This window comes from Xylaria bambusicola, assembly GCF_022495145.1.
Source record: "Xylaria bambusicola strain CBS 139988 unplaced genomic scaffold F5B22scaffold_91, whole genome shotgun sequence".
Lineage (NCBI taxonomy): Eukaryota > Fungi > Ascomycota > Sordariomycetes > Xylariales > Xylariaceae > Xylaria > Xylaria bambusicola.
Window position 1 is genome coordinate 13,935 of NW_025953644.1, and position 15,836 is coordinate 29,770.

The window sequence follows — 15,836 nt, forward strand, 5'->3', positions numbered from 1 at the left end:
AAGATAACTCGCTCGTGAAGCTACATACATAGGTCGACTGCGATTTCAAGCAGCACTTTACTCGGTTGGCTGCCTAGGCGTACAGATGACGCCCGAGGTTTAGGAGAGCTGGTCCCTCATTACAAGTTGGCCACGAAAGACAGTATGAAGAGTCAAGATAGTTATCGAGTAAAACAGAAAAGTCAATTGTTTGAGACCTGACTTTCTTTGAAATGCCACACCATATTATACTTCCTCGGTACAAGCCCCTCTAATTAATACAAGAATAAGCAAAAAAGGAGTCCAGCCTCTTGTACCCGATGATTTACACAGCCACAGAGTGTTGTCTTTCACCACTACCGTTGAACGCAACAACATCTCATTTCTCTTTCTAATGTTTGCACTTGCCGTGCTTGATAACGTTGTGCGTGGATCCCGAACAATGGATTGTGGAATCGTGCAGCGTGCAGCTTGTTACGAAATCGGTCTCCGTGAACAGAGAATGCGGTTTGTTATTCTTGTCGCAGTCGCCGAGGTGCACTACGACGCCCAATGAAGTCAGCTATCATTTCGTACCAAGTATAATCTTTCATCATGGGTTCGAGTGCCCAGAAAGAGTGCTGGGGGGGAATAGGACCAGCTCGGTAGTGCTGAATGTGCTCAAAGTGAGATTGAATTAATGAAATAGGCATCACTAACATAGTCCGTCGTAGCCGGGAAGCTCGAAGTCAATATTACATGGCGAGTCGGTGAGAGGATCAATGACTACAGAAGGCGGGCAAGCGTTCTCGCCCTCCACCCAGACGACCCAGTGGTTCGCTTGGTCTCCGTCCTGAAGCTGTTGCCCATAGCCCACGTTGGGAACGCCGCTCACTCCAATCTTACCATCGGGTCGAGGGAGGGCGAGGCCTGTAGAGACGATGGCACTCCAAAGAGTGATGGCAGTATAGATGGAATGCATAGTGAGTAAATAAATGAAGGAAATCAATAAGAGCAGACGAATTACAATGTCCGACCTGTTCTCTGTCAGTATAATCAGGGTAGAGAGTGGCTTAAAATATTGGTTCGAAATAGACGCCTTGGCTTATTGTTATAAGATTAGAAGTGTGCAAAAGGGTTGTTCTGCGTTATCCTAGCTACCTATCGTCATGTCCGGGCTTGCGTCAGAACTGTACGTCCGGTGCCTCGAGACTGACGTTGGCATCTATCAAACCATGAACATCTATAAAGACAAGCTGTGTAAACACATGGTGATACTTCGTTCGATGGTGAGACTAGGTTCTGGTCCACCTACGTGTGCATCCATAGCCCCCGCCGGTAGCAACCTAATAGCTGAGAAATTCGCCTATCAGCCATACCGGTCTTGGAGTGCTGCGTCCACAGATCGCATATACTCGTAGGATCACCAGTTTGGGCGTAGTGCAATCGCCTCTACGGGCTGATATTCTTGTTGAGCTGCAGATAGGCATTGCTTCTGCAGAAAGAGCGGGCATCCCAAGCAGATCAACAGCTTCATATGGCCTCAGACACACGGAGTTTCAAGAATGAGGAATAAACTTCCTTCGCCAGGTAATAAAATCAAGTACTCGTTCCTAAACAGGTCAGTATATGATCAAAAACTTGTAATGACCCATGCGAAAACAGGAGACAGAAGTGATATTAAGTTCTAGCTTGTGGAAATAGTCTCTCTTTTCCCTGAAAATGAACGGGGGATGTCGCTCGGAAATGATCTAAAAGGTTTATTATCATTTGTGCCTGCTTTAGAACATCATAAAAACTGTTTTTATCTTGTCAAGCGCAAAGCTACGCGGCGGAGGCAAAAGCTAGATTCTTCCTGCTCACCGAAGTCTTGCGCCGGAGCCTCTCATGGGCGCTCCTGGTTCTCAGCCAGTACATGGTGCGGCTGAATGTGTTTATTCCTCCATGGTCTTGACGCATTCCCATTCGCCTCTAAGATTCTCCTTCCACAGAGAAACTTTGTTGTCGCCGCCGCTAACAGCCAGCACGTTACCACTCAGACTCCAACTAACCCGCCAGACGATAGCGTCAAAGTTCAATACCTTGCATGACCATTGACCTTGGGTAGCATTATCACTCGTCCAAATGCGTACCGTCTTATCTTGTGAAGCCGATGCGATGTAGCTCTTCTGCAGTACCGTGGGGCTCCATGCCACATCACGCACCCAATCCGTGTGGCCAATTAACGGCTCCCTCTCCTGCTTGTAGCTCTGCGTAGCTGGGTCATAGGCCCAGAGTCTCAAAGCATTATCACAGCCGCCTGTGACGAAGCGACGCTGGCCCATAGCGCCTGGGGTTGGTGAACCTGACGAAACAATGCTACCAGGCGCTGTTGCAGGGGCCCATGAAACAGAGTTTACACCAAGTCCATGCGCCGGGAAAATAACGTGGGAGAAATTGTTGTCTTTAAACTCGAGAACCGACACAGAGCCATCGGAGGAAGCGCAGGCAAGGAGACAGCCCGATTCGTGAGGAGACCAAGACACCATATTTACGGAAGCTTTGTGCAGGGGGTGCTCGAAAATCCGCTGCCACTGATTTGATTGCTCGCGCCAGATGAAAACCTTGCCGTCGTAGCCAGCCGAGGCGAGGATGTTTCCGTATTTTGGGTGCGCCCAAGACACACACCATACTGCGCCTTCATGACTGCAACAATGCTCGGTTAGCACTTCGATCCTCAGGGCTCACGGATAGCACCAATATAGCACTCATACCCTTTCAGTGTCTCAATTAACCGTTGCGATTCGCCCTCAATCTCGAATATCTTGATCGTCTTATCGGAGGAGCATGTCGCGAGCCGTCTTCCGTAGTAGTCGAGGACTGCATCGTGCTGGTCAAGGTCAGTCGTAGTGGTGGATCGTATCCGCGGATTGGCCACAAGGGGACGTTGAGTCGCAAATCGCAGCTGGTCGATGAGAGCGCAAGGCACGACCGGGTATCAAGAAAGGGTTCTGACGTACAATCATCTCATCATGTCCGGAATTTGATATTACTTGCGCCTATAGTCCGGGTTAGCTAGCTCCTCTTCACGATACGATACTGCCAAGCCTGTCAACCTGTTATTTACCATTTTGAATTGGACACCGTGTGGAACAGAAAAACTTGGGCAGGAAGGGAGATCAGATAAATATTGGGCTGGTCGATGAGAAGCCAGCCAAGTTCTTGTTGTTCGTCTATGAGACAGAAAGATAGCTGTCCATTTCAAGGTGTTTAGCTGGCCTTGTGCTAGGTAGGTCGAGCTGCCTCACCTTACAGCGCTGCTGCCACCTTACGTCTACCTCTATGGCGTAGGTACCTAGGTATCGACATAGATCCATCAAATAAAGTGGGTATATTCTTATCTTATCGAAGCACCCATCCACCCTTCAGGATGGCGGCTGTCAACGGCCCATTATTGCAGCTGGCACGTCTTCCCCAGCCAGTTCGACACGAATCAAGACAGACCAGTCGACTCGGGCAGGCGAAATGGGTGGGCCTAGGTAGTGCTCATTCCGGTTAGCCTGGCAGCTTCCCGAGGACGTGGATTGAGCCGCAGTTTCCCATTGTACCGAGGCAGGCCAACGTCTTGTGATGGCGACGTCAGCCTGAGTCGTCACGGACTGCGTGTTCGCAGCAATGAATTTCCACCAAACAACTGAACTGTATTATAGATGGCTTCTATTCTAGTTACCTACCTAGCTTATTCACATGCACGTACCTAAATGTGGCCAGTTCACCTGATTATATATCTGCCCTAGTTTGTTTGCTCAAGCGGACGAGACGGACAGACAACGAGCGACCTGACCTAGCTGTGGCTTTCATCCGTATCTATCCGTGCCTCATTCTATCGCCGTGGTACCCAACCAAAAGAAAAACACAACATCGTTATCACCAGCAACCAGCCTCCCCCTATATAACTTAATTCTCTTCTCTCCGCTGTGACTATTTCGGCAGCTGTGCAACCACTTAGTCTCGCCGAGAACTGAGATTCTGAGGTGATACTTGTAACTGGTGGTCAGAGGAAGAAGCTGACCAGACAAAGCGGTACAAAGCTTTCTTCCACCGTCGAGTTTTCAGGCGATATCTCAGCAAGGGTCTCCTCCAGATTCATCTCTCGCCATGGCGGATGGTTCGTGTGGCCCATCGAACGCCTTCAAGGGCTTAGCTCGTCATATTGAGCAAGACCGTTCTCATCAACAAGATCGTGTTGCTCCAGGACCGCAACATCAGGCACAGGTGTGTTTTTTACCTTTATCTTCACTACAATTTAATTTTAGAATTAACACTCACATCGCAATAGGGTTTCCGTTCTGCGCCTCTAAACACCAGCATACCAGACCAGTTTGGGGCTTTTCAGCAACAAAATGCGGCATTGCCCCAGCATCCGCCAGTAGGGTGGAGTGGTCATGCCCACTCTGCCCAAATGGCCACTTTCTTTCCACAACAGTCAACCCAGCAACCTCTGAATATCGCCACAAATGCAGGTGCTAGTTGGGTCAGCGATTTTGAGCGCATGAGTTTTGCCAGTGCTCCATCTAACCCAATCAACGCTCATCCTACCATTGGTAGGATGATGGGACAACTCGGCACCGCAGGCCCTATGCATTATCATTCAACCTCGTTTCACCAGGCTTTGACACCTGTGCCGCCTCCTAGCATGGGTCTCCATCCCATCAATCCCCAACCGCAGGTCTTTCAGAACCGTAACGGTATGCAAGATCCTAAAGCTACTAGTTGCTAGCCGCGAAACTCTTATTAACGACAAAACTAACCTGTGTGTTACAGAAAGTGCCCTCCCTGCTCTTGACGCTCTGGACACTCAAACAGAAGCCATGCTCGAGAAAGAATTTGTGGAAGCAATGGACGAATGGATGCGTCAAAATGGGCCAGGCGCCCTCGAAGATGAACTGGGTGTACAAGAGAGTGAAAACCTGGCGGCTGATCTCTATGCTACCTCCACTCCATCTGTAGATACAACCCAAGCCCATGAGAGTACCGGGGAAGACTCGCCAGAGAACCGAGACGAGTTGGCTCGCGCCGCGCAACAGCTTGTCGATGCAGTCGCTAACAATAACTCTGAGAAGTTCAAAAACTCAGACTTTCTGGCGCTAATGCGTCGCATTGCATCCCAAGAACTAGTCGTCCAGGACGGTGATTTGGTGGAAACACATCCTAACAATAACTCGGAATCCCAGGCAACTACCGCAGCTATGGCTACAAATCGAGGTCCAAAAATGGTGTCCGAATAGGATTTACGAGATATAAATTGGCCTCTTTCCCCACCTTATGAAAGCAGCCAGACCAAACTAGATGAAGACCTGAAGAAAAGAGAATGTTTGCCATAAGGCACCCCACAAGTACTCTTACGAGTATCTTAATACCGGAATTTCTCGAGGTAGCCATCTAGCACTCTCAGATATTCGAATGAGAGGGCTAAAAATACCATGACTATTCCCAAATAACCAGCGTTACATGCGTAATGGAACAATAAGTGTACTATTAGTTCAGCATATTCTAAAGTAGTCTCGAATTTTTTTTCATCGAGCCAGACATCGTTAGCGAAACAATACTATCCGAAGCGAGGGAAGTGGCGAGAATGCCGCGGTATCAATATAGGCATCAAATCATAGTTTGTAGCCATCCGTATGTGATATTGAACACGCCCTGGTACTGAACGTATTAGATCTTAGTAGTCTATCTGGTCAAGTGTACGATAGCACTCAGCAATTGTAAATTCTCCGTAACGTACTCGAAACAAACATGGACAGCGGAGTTGAACATCAATTTTGCTTATTGGGTGACATCGATACATCTTCAGTTAAGAGTGCAGAAAGCGGTACAGAGCCTAACCTATGGGTTAAGGGAGGAAATACTGAGAAGGCGCGTATTTCAAGAGGGTCGCTCATGGACAGCGTGAAGTTGGCTTTATGGGTTAGTACTAAGTCTCGATCCAGAGTACGAAGCGAGAACGCTCGGTAACCTCATTATGCCTCGCTAGATCGTACCAACTCGGTCATGTTCTGCTCTTGATTTGTTCAGGTTGTACGGGCGAGTGCTGGGTATCTCATATCAGGTTTGCTGCTACGCACATTGCCTCCTTGCGTGATGCGGTACGTCAATCAAGGAAATTTTCGTGACAAGTTTCATGTCTAGACTCGTTGACTAGGATATTGAATGAGGTCATCGGCCGTTCAGTAGCTAAGAACCGCATCGGGGATAACATACTTGGAATAAGATGAGCGTTATTCCGGTAGATACAAGATCATACATAAGTCCTAATCTTTTCGGAAACCAATGCTTTCGTTGGGTTGTCTCGTTATCTGTGAAGGTCTGAAGTTTATTCTGCTCCTCACAAATATCATGACATGGGCTAGAGCATGATGTCGATGAAAATGACCTGATTAAGATGTGTTTACTTCCGCAAGCTGTAGGTAAGCTGAGGCGTCACTTCATCCCACGGTTGAAGCCATACCGCAAGAGATACGAGGAGGAATTTCTCGCCGAAATGCCTAGTTCAAAGTTACATAGTGACCACTATGCTAAGGATATGTGAATTCAATTCACCTATTATAGTAAGTTCATAAATGTATACCTCTAATGGGCCACTGTCCTTCGGGCCTTTCTCTTATATCAAGTTCACTCCTAATCGGGGAAGTTTGCATATCATAGTACCCCGATCGCTCTTTTCATGCTGGGACAGACAATACATGACGGGTCGCAAGAAATAGAGCCTTGTCATATATTTAGATTGAATGAACATAATTTGCCCTCTCGATCGGCACTTCAGACCTTAGACCAACACGCTTCCATCTCAAAGCTTGCTCACCATTCGTACCCTGGTAAATGAGTCATGATGTTATTTCAAGGGCACCATACACGACATCTCACTCGAAGGTGAAACGACTACGATCTCAGGGACCTGAAGAATGGATGATGGAGCGTTTGATACGATCTGAGCGTACACGCAGGGCGGTCTCATACTACGAGACTAAATAAAGTTGGGCTAATTACTCATCTTATGGTGTTGAAGGTAAGCTGTTCAGTGCTCTTCTTGGGTTAAAAACTTTATGGCTTGAAGATATCGAGATAATTTGCCTGCTAGAGGCGAACCAACACCACCTACTACGAGGCAGCCAATCATCCTCCCGGCAGAAGAACAGACCAAAACCACGTTGCCTTTGAAGATAAATACCTGTATACACGTTACTGGCCAGATCTCTACCAGCAGTGCAGGCTCGGTATGAAATACTACCTATGCTGTTCGGTCGCCCTGTGGCATGCGACCAAGTAGACAATTAGTAAGCCCGACATACAGCAGCCATTCTCATAGGCCACGTAGTTATCCAATCCGAAAGCGATGAGTATCTCACATAACCAACCTAAAGTACTTAGCACTGCGGCACATTAATCACAAGCATATCACCCAGCCAGTCAAGACAGAGAAAGGGGCAAAAGGGACCTGAGGCTTAGACTTACTGTTGCGGACGGGTATCGCCGTGATTGATTGATTGATTGTGTGTGCGCCTTGTGGTCTACCTAGCGAAAGCCGGATAGTTGAACGAAAGCGCGCATAAACTAGCCGTCAACGGCTCAGGAGGACCAATGCACGGGCAAGTCCCACAAAGCACTTTACCAAACGATAATTTTTCAGCCCCCAACTATTTTGAATTTCCGCACAGCGAGTTTCTCGTTTATTGTCGGGATTACCTATGGAGTCTAAGAGTTAGGTGCTTGAGTAGGCATCTGTAGCGGATAAACGAGAAGATCACAGATTCACACCAGGCGATGGCTGTAGTCACAGATATTTAGTACTACGTATAGTACGGTATTCGAACTGAAGTATATCGGAATCAAGTTGCTACCAATAGGTAGGGCTGAATCCTTCATAAAGACCTGCTATTCCGAGCTTCTGTCCGAGTTTCGGATATAAATTAATCACTCCCAGGTGTACTGCCAGGTCTACTCAGTCGAGTGTAATCAAGAGAGGTATTTCATTTTTATTTTTGCTTCATCGTCTCACATACCGTGTTTAGAGCATTTAATCGAGATCCAAGAGTGCTATTTTAAGGATGGACGTCTTTCACACAATCTCTTGCTGAATAATGTGGTTTTCTCCGGGCTATCACCGGAGGTTGGGATTACACGGACTGATCTCGTCGAGGTTGCACACTGCCGTACAGAGTACAGCATCTGTCATTCTATCTAAAGTACAGTACCTACACGACTGTTAACCTCGTACTACATTGCTTAATGAGCAAGATCAAGGTCCGGTTCGCGAACAAGTGCGCCGCGCGCCCTTCTGTCTTTTGTCTACGCATAGTGTCGGTAACCTATTCTATGACATCCCTGATTCATGTTGTGCCCACATCTATCTTACTTGCAGTAGCGTCCCTAGTGTGCGCTCCAAGAGTGTTCTGCGCATACGCTATAGCATGCTACTGCGCTGCAATGTAAAAGTGCGTAGGTAAGTCCCAATAGTATCGTCCATTCCTCGACAGATACATGGACATGCCTGTGAGTATTGGAGCAATGGATACAAGCCCATCACAACTCGAGCACAGTGGGCAAATACTTACTTAGGCAGCGGAGCGCAGTGAATCAGTTTTGGCCGGAACTGGGATAGGGTGCAGGCCCGGCGTGGGAGGGAAGCGAGTGTGCAGGGAGGGTGAGACGCGATGGAACGCAGCGTCGGTAACGATGAGTCACAGCTGCCCCCCCGTCCCATCGCCTATCCCCATCGCGGCGACGACCCGGCAAGGGGAACGAGAGACAAGGACGCGAAATACGAGTCGAATTGGTCGATCTCGTTGCTCCAATGTCCAATCTTACTTGCGTGGAATATACGACAAGTACGGGTCTGTACGGGGTTGGAATCTGAGCACGCGGAGATGCGAGGCCGAGGGCTTGGATTGGGGAATGGATGGATGGATACCCCCAGGCAGGGCAGGGAAATTGATTACCTGCGTCGAGAAAAAGCTCGCAATGCAATTCTCGCGCAATTCGTAGCGTGCGTAGCCACGATATATGGATACCTGGCGCAAGGAGGCAGCAATCTCACCAATACTATAGTACCTACAGTATACTAGTAGGTAGTAGGTACTGCCCTGACTGTTGGCTGCGATGCGTCGCCTTATGAGATGTGGTGGTGGAATGGCTTGATATCTGCTCGATGCCACCAATTACACTACATACACTACGCTACAGACATCCAATGTCCCCGACTAGATCTACAGATATCCGTCCCCCGATTCTACTATGTCCAACCAAAGCGCCAGGGGGTATTAGATCGCCATGACCGGTTTACCTACTTACAGCTTCCACTTTCAAGCATGTACCTATCGTCATCTGCTTATTAATGCCATCCATCCCTCATCGTACTCATGATAATAGGTAATATGCTGTATCTTAAGGATAACCTGATATCGAAGGCTGTTAAAGTACGTACATGTAAATCCTAGTTTAAACCTGCTAAGAGCTATTTCCTCCAGGACTTACTTATACACCTCTGTTTGTTTGATCCTGTAAATATGTATGTATGTGCATACATATAAGTAAGTGTCGATATTTCGCATTCTGTAAGTTGGCAGCACACGAGTACGAAAAGCCAACCCGCGCAGACTACTTCCCAATTCAGCTGGCCGATAGCCGTCCAATAGCCGTCCAATCAAGACACCGAAGGCTACCTACTGCATTGTACTGTAAGTACTTAAGAATGCCTAGCTGTGAGATGCAGGATGCTAAGAACAAGACTAAGAATATGGCAGCCCATCATGAGCTGTGTACTGTATGTACTACCCGTTGGGACTCCACTTCCGTCGCCAACCTTTTGACTTCCAGTAGAAGGGTTGGGGTCTTTGACTTGAAAATGACCGGTTGACTTAATAAAACAGGGGTATTTCTATTTAGGTACAATCCCCACTAAGATATAAATAGCTCTGCTTAAACCAATTCCACTTTATATAACGATTAAAAAAACTTAAATATAGTTAAGAATTTAATTAGGCAACTACTTTTTAGCCCACTTACCCCACCTACTTCTATACCTTTAACACCTTTAACACCTTTACTTTTAATGCCTTTACCTTTAACTTTAACACCTTTAACACCTTTACTTTTAATGCCTTTACCTTTAACTTTAATACCTTTAACACTTTTAATACCTTCTTTTTCAATTGTTAATGTTACTTAAGGCGGTAAGTATATTAACTATCGATTTAAAATTATTAAAATCCTCCTATACGTTTTTATTCTTGTTAAAATCGTTAATAACAGCTTAAAAGGCCTCTTTTTAAAGGTATTGCTTTATTGTAGCCTTTTAAAACCTTTTTTTAACCGTTACAATAGTTAATTTTATATACGTTTTAGCTATTTAAATAATTTTTATTAAATTAAGTAGTAATATTAATATATATAAAGTAAAACCTTTAAAATTAACTATATCTTTTATTTTTATTCCATTATTTAACTGTTATTTTTTATTCTATAAATAAATATAAATCTTTTATTAATATTAATAAAATATTTTTAACCTTAAAAAATCTTTATATAGGTTATAATAGTATTTAAAAGTTAATCTTCCCTTTTTTTACTGGTTTAGATTTAATTATACCTATATTTCTATTATTTATTTCTATATATAAATTAATTTATTCTTATATATTTTATATTATAATTGAATCTTTTTAACCTTAATTAATGCTTTCCGTTAATTATTGTTGTTTGCTGTATAAAGCTATACATTTTTAACTTTTATAGGGCTATACCTAATAATAATTTAAATCTTTTTATACTTTATTTTATAAGTTAAAACTACTTTATAAAATTAATAATTTTCTTCCTTTTCCTTTAAACTATTAATTATAAATATAATAATAATATTAAAGTAATATTGAATTATTTATAAAATAAAAGGTATAAAGGGTATTTAATTAATTTAATAAGCTTTTAAATAAAGTTTAATATATTTATATACTTTTTAAAGTACTAATATATTTATAATTATTAAACTTTATATTAGTTTATTTAAGTTTACCTATTTTACCCCTTTATTAAATTTAATATATTTAGGTTTATTTTATAAAAATAATTTATTAATAATTAAAGATATTAGATTAATAATTATATTTAATACTTTTTTAGGATTATAAAGTAAAAAATTAATTTTTTCCTATATATTTAATATTATTAAACGTTTAAAAGTCCTTTTATAAACTATTTAAAGGCTAGTTAAAAAATTATCCTTAATATAGTTACCTGTATTATTTTATACTATTAAAAATACCTTTTAGCTTTAATAGGTCTTATATAACTGGAATATTTTAATGTTAAATAATTAAAGCTTATTAAAGGTATATTTTAATAATAGAAATATAATTATTTTAGCTTTTTCTGTTTATTTAATAAATTTAACTATTTTATAGTTTTTATAATTATTTAATAATAATAGCCTTTTTTACCTTAGATTAATAAGTAAAGTAATATTATTAAAGTAATTAAACTACTTAAAGGTTATAAAGTTATTATTTTAATTATTTTTAATAGGTAAATAATAGTATTATCTTTAAAATTATTTATATTAAATTTTTTAGGAACTTTAATAATTAAAAGAATAATTTAACTAAAAATAATATTATTATTTATAAATATATATTTAATAATAATAATAAAAATCCGTATTTTTAAATTTATAAGCTATAGGTTTTTAATTTTACAATAGGTTTAAATAATAATACCTTTAATAATATTAACTTAAAAACTAATTTTATTTATATTATATAAAAATTTAACTATAATATTATTATTTTTATAATAAATATTAAAAGCTTTATATTATACTTTTAAATTATTATAATTATTAATTAACCTTTTTTATAATAATTATAGCTTTACCTTTACCTTATAAAATAGGTTATAATTATAAATAAAATAATAATAAACCTATTAATATTAAATTTAATAAAGTTTTTAACCTTCTTTTATTCCAATTTTTAACAATTTATTAATTATATATTATAACTAATATAAACTTATATATATGCTTTAAAGGATTAATTATTATAATATTAATTATAAAGCTATTTTTAAAGCTTTATTTAACATTATATTATTGTTGCTATTTTTTTAAAACGAATAGTTATTGAAATAGCAATAGTATATATATTAATAAAGGGTATTAAAGGCTTTTATAGCAGCTTTAAAAATTTTAAACTAGCTTAATTTATATATGTTAATAATTAATTAAACCCTTACTTTAACTATTTTAGGGCTATTTATTAAAGTTAATTATATTTAATTAGCTATTTGTAAAACTATTAATATAGCTATCTTTAAAGGTAAATTTAAATATAAATAGTAATTTAATAATATTTCTTTTAATAAAAGGCTTAATATATTTAACAGCTTTAAATTAGCTTAAGGAAAAAAAGAACTATTTAATTTATATAGTAATAGGATTATTAATAAAATATATATAAAGTTATTTATATTAAAAAATATAAACTTAAAAAATTAACTAACTTAACAGTTTTAATAAGGATGGTAATATTCTTAATATTTAAGTAAAAAGTATAAATATAGTGTATATATATATAAATTAGGAATTACTTCTATTTTGGTGGGGATTATACCAATTTAGAAGTACCGCCAGATTTTATCAAGTCAACCGGTCATTTTCAAGTCAAAGACCCCAACCCTTCTACTGGAAGTCAGAAGGTTGGCGACGGAAGTGGAGTCCCAACGGGTACCATGTAGGTTGGAACAGACTAGGTACCATGCTATATCTCGTAGTACTAGATACCTCCCTCGAGCTGCAAAGGAATTGCCTTGTCCGTCGCAACGGTGTTGTCTCTGTCTCTCCCCCTCTCTCTCTTCGGAATTCTTCCGGTTTTGTTCTAAAAGAGAAGATAATTCGTTCGGAGTCGAGGGAAACAACGCCGAACTCCCTACGATGTTAGAGCCAGTCTCGTGGGATTGAATTCTGCCGGGGCTTTTCTTTCTACCTATCAACGTAGGTAGCGTTTAATTGGATAAATGCCCATGCATAGGTAGGTATCTACATACCTATCTATGTAATGAGGGTACATGTAGATAGCAATACGCAATAGCTACCTACCTGATGTAGAATGGCATTTTGAACTTCTTAGTTGCCTTTTATTTACCTACCTAGTTACGTAGTATATATGTACTTACTTACAGTAAGAGGTGATTAGCCCAAGTGGTTGTGGAAGGGCGATGAGGCAGTGCGGTAAATGTCTCTTTACTTACAGAGACGTCGAGCAGATCGAGGTATCCAGTACCTACATGCCGAGCATTGCCTCGACAGAAAGACAGAAGCACAGCGGGTCTTGCGTGCATGTCGCACTACCTAGCGCAGGTAGACACACTAGACCCGATCGCTCCATGGCGCAGTAGAAGGGTCCCACCCGCTATGACTCACACTTTTGCCAAGGACTGAGCGAGCGTTCCCAATGTCGCCGGCTATCTGTTTCACCCCAGATTCTTTCGTTTCCCACGCTGTTTTGCGCGCAACTGGCTGGCGAGGCTTATTGTTAGTGGCTAGGGCACGACTTGGTCAGATTCCACGCTGAGAAGACACCTCTGCTTCCTCCCCCCCGACACTTCCCCGACGCCCACCTCGTGCTACCCACTCAGCTCCACCCAAGTGCCAATACAGCGCTGCTACTGGCCGAGCCCCCGGTGCCCTGTGCCCTGTTGCCCTGTCCGCTTCGCCCTTCAGTGCCCTCCACTCCCGCTAGGCCGCCGCCGCCTGGCCCTTAGCACCCTCTGTAGTGCTGTGTACTGCCCTGCAGTGCCCTGTAGTGCCCTTGTACGGATCGCACAGTACCTGCGCAGTCCAGGCAGCCCATTAGGTTTCGCTGTCGTCTGCCCCAAAAATTGTTGTTGCCTGAAAAATTACTAAAGCCTGGACACCCGCGCGCACACTCGCACACTTTTCCCTCTCTTTTCTCTCTTTCTTCTTCTTCATCCCTCCCATACATACCACACTTTACAAATGATCACACCAGGCACGCTTCAAAAATGCGCTAAACAACTCCCGACCCCGTCGTCTCGCCTCCCAGCATTCCGCGCTCTCGTAGCTTAACCGCAACCATTCAGTCAAACAGTATAAACAACATAATCCCTACTCAACCTTTCTTTTCAGCTCTTCCTCCCCAGGACGAACTGAACTTTGAAGAAGCTTTCCCCAGCTCTCGCGCAAGTTCTCGCCTCACCGCAACCATTCCCCAACAAGACGTTCCAGTCTTCACCACGGATTCCAATCAGTCATCATGGCTTCCCTCCAGTTCCTCGAGCCCGCCGGCACCATCCGCGCAACACAACTTCCAGAGCCCGCCACAACAGGACTTCGTCTTGTTCGACTCTCCCCAGCCCACGAGAACAACCGTTAATCGCACTGCCTCTTCGCCTGCTACCACAGCAGCAGCTTTTGGATCTCTAAACCACACCAAGACAAGTTCCACTCGTGATTCGAGCACGTCTGCTCTTCAGAATCAACGCATACAACAGATCATCCAAGCACAAGCAACTGGGCATCAGATTTCTCCTTCGGCTTCAACCAACCGGTTTAACTCTATTGCGCAAAACCAAAATCAACAACAGCAACAGTTTTTCGCACACTTATCTCCTCCCTCCGCCGCTGCAGTGAACCAGCACACACGTGGTGCTCGTCCACCCGTCCCCCTTTTCTCACAGGGCATTGGTAATCAGCGGACGCAAGCCACGATGGATCTTCAAGGTAATTTTGCTCCTCTTCCTAGCGATTGCGACCCAAGCTCACTCGTCCCAGACGCGCTCAGTAGTCTTGAAGGCTTCACGGCTTTCGGAGGGGGTGCTTCGGTGCCCACCGCTTTGTCTTCCCCAGCTATCACCGGCTGCGACCTGGACATGAGCTCTGCTTCAAGTTCACACTTGGGCACAGTCTCACCAAACGAACTGCTTATGCGCGATCCGTTTTCAGCCCCGAATTCCACTGCTTTCACTAATTTGACCACTCCTTCCAACTTCGGCGAATCCCCCGGGTTTGAAAGCTACGAGGTTTCGCCTGGCTTCGGTGACTTAGACACTTCCCCCACTGATGACTGGTACTCTCTCTTCCCCGAGAGCGCAACCACTACTCAGCCCACAGTGCCGACCAAGTCACCGATAGAGGCGCCAGTAGAGCTCGAGATTGCTGATACCGACTCTCTTCCTCGCCGCAAATCGGCTAACTCCTCGCCATCGTCCACTAATCACGCCCGACATTCCTCTGTCTCTGGCGTGAATGCTCGACGGCGGGACAGGCCTCTTCCTCCAATTGTTGTCGATGACCCTAGCGATACTGTCGCGATGAAACGGGCGCGGAATACTCTAGCCGCCCGTAAATCGCGAGAGCGCAAGGCGCAGAAATTGGAGGAGCTCGAGGAGCAAATCGCCGAGTTGAAAAAGGAGCGTGATCATTGGAAAAATATAGCTTTGGGTCGACCTAGCGTTCCACGGAGTTAAAATCGTTCTGGTACTTTCTTCACGGATGTTGTGTTGTACATCAGGAACTGGAGGGACAGGCTACCTTAGGCCCTGTCGCCTCAATTCGTTTCTCGGGAGACAATTGTATCAGTCCTTTGCTACAGGCGCTTAGGACCATGACGCCATTGTCGGGGTTATATATAGGCTTTTCTCTCATGTCGTTTCCTATCACATGTTATGGCTCCTCTTGGGGCCGACCACCAAAAGTAGAAGTGTCGGTTTTTCTTCTGTCTATATGAGCATCTGATCGACGAGTCGATGCCACTGAGTTCACCTTATCGGTTTGAACATCAAAATAAACATCTTGAAACCTCTGCAGTGCTCGTTTCTCGTCGTGA

General features: G+C 43.2%; 4 protein-coding genes across 4 annotated transcripts; 2 read left to right on the forward strand and 2 right to left on the reverse strand.

The window, feature by feature from the left end:
• Window positions 1-201: 201 nt before the first annotated feature.
• F5B22DRAFT_575053 (uncharacterized protein) lies at window positions 202-1,033 on the reverse strand. The gene is made up of 2 exons (XM_047973200.1): window positions 679-1,033; window positions 202-519 (listed from the first exon to the last, which is right to left on the reverse strand). Exons 1-2 carry the CDS (start codon window positions 938-940, stop codon window positions 371-373), a joined length of 411 nt encoding a protein of 136 aa, XP_047824966.1. The 5' UTR covers window positions 941-1,033; the 3' UTR covers window positions 202-370.
• A 580-nt stretch (window positions 1,034-1,613) lies between these two features.
• Window positions 1,614-2,963, reverse strand: F5B22DRAFT_662634 (WD40 repeat-like protein; the record flags this gene model as incomplete). The annotated part of the gene is made up of 3 exons (XM_047980463.1): window positions 1,614-2,643; window positions 2,712-2,902; window positions 2,958-2,963. The coding sequence occupies 3 exons, from the start codon at window positions 2,961-2,963 to the stop codon at window positions 1,893-1,895; spliced, it is 948 nt and encodes a 315-aa protein (XP_047824967.1). The 3' UTR covers window positions 1,614-1,892.
• Window positions 2,964-3,569: 606 nt separating this feature from the next.
• F5B22DRAFT_630713 (uncharacterized protein) lies at window positions 3,570-5,603 on the forward strand. The gene is made up of 3 exons (XM_047976566.1): window positions 3,570-4,212; window positions 4,277-4,685; window positions 4,762-5,603. The coding sequence occupies exons 1-3, from the start codon at window positions 4,096-4,098 to the stop codon at window positions 5,223-5,225; spliced, it is 990 nt and encodes a 329-aa protein (XP_047824968.1). The 5' UTR covers window positions 3,570-4,095; the 3' UTR covers window positions 5,226-5,603.
• A 7,839-nt stretch (window positions 5,604-13,442) lies between these two features.
• F5B22DRAFT_662640 (uncharacterized protein) lies at window positions 13,443-15,575 on the forward strand (the record flags this gene model as incomplete). The annotated part of the gene is made up of 2 exons (XM_047980464.1): window positions 13,443-13,522; window positions 14,073-15,575. The coding sequence occupies 2 exons, from the start codon at window positions 13,443-13,445 to the stop codon at window positions 15,475-15,477; spliced, it is 1,485 nt and encodes a 494-aa protein (XP_047824969.1). The 3' UTR covers window positions 15,478-15,575.
• Between the last annotated feature and the right edge of the window lie 261 nt (window positions 15,576-15,836).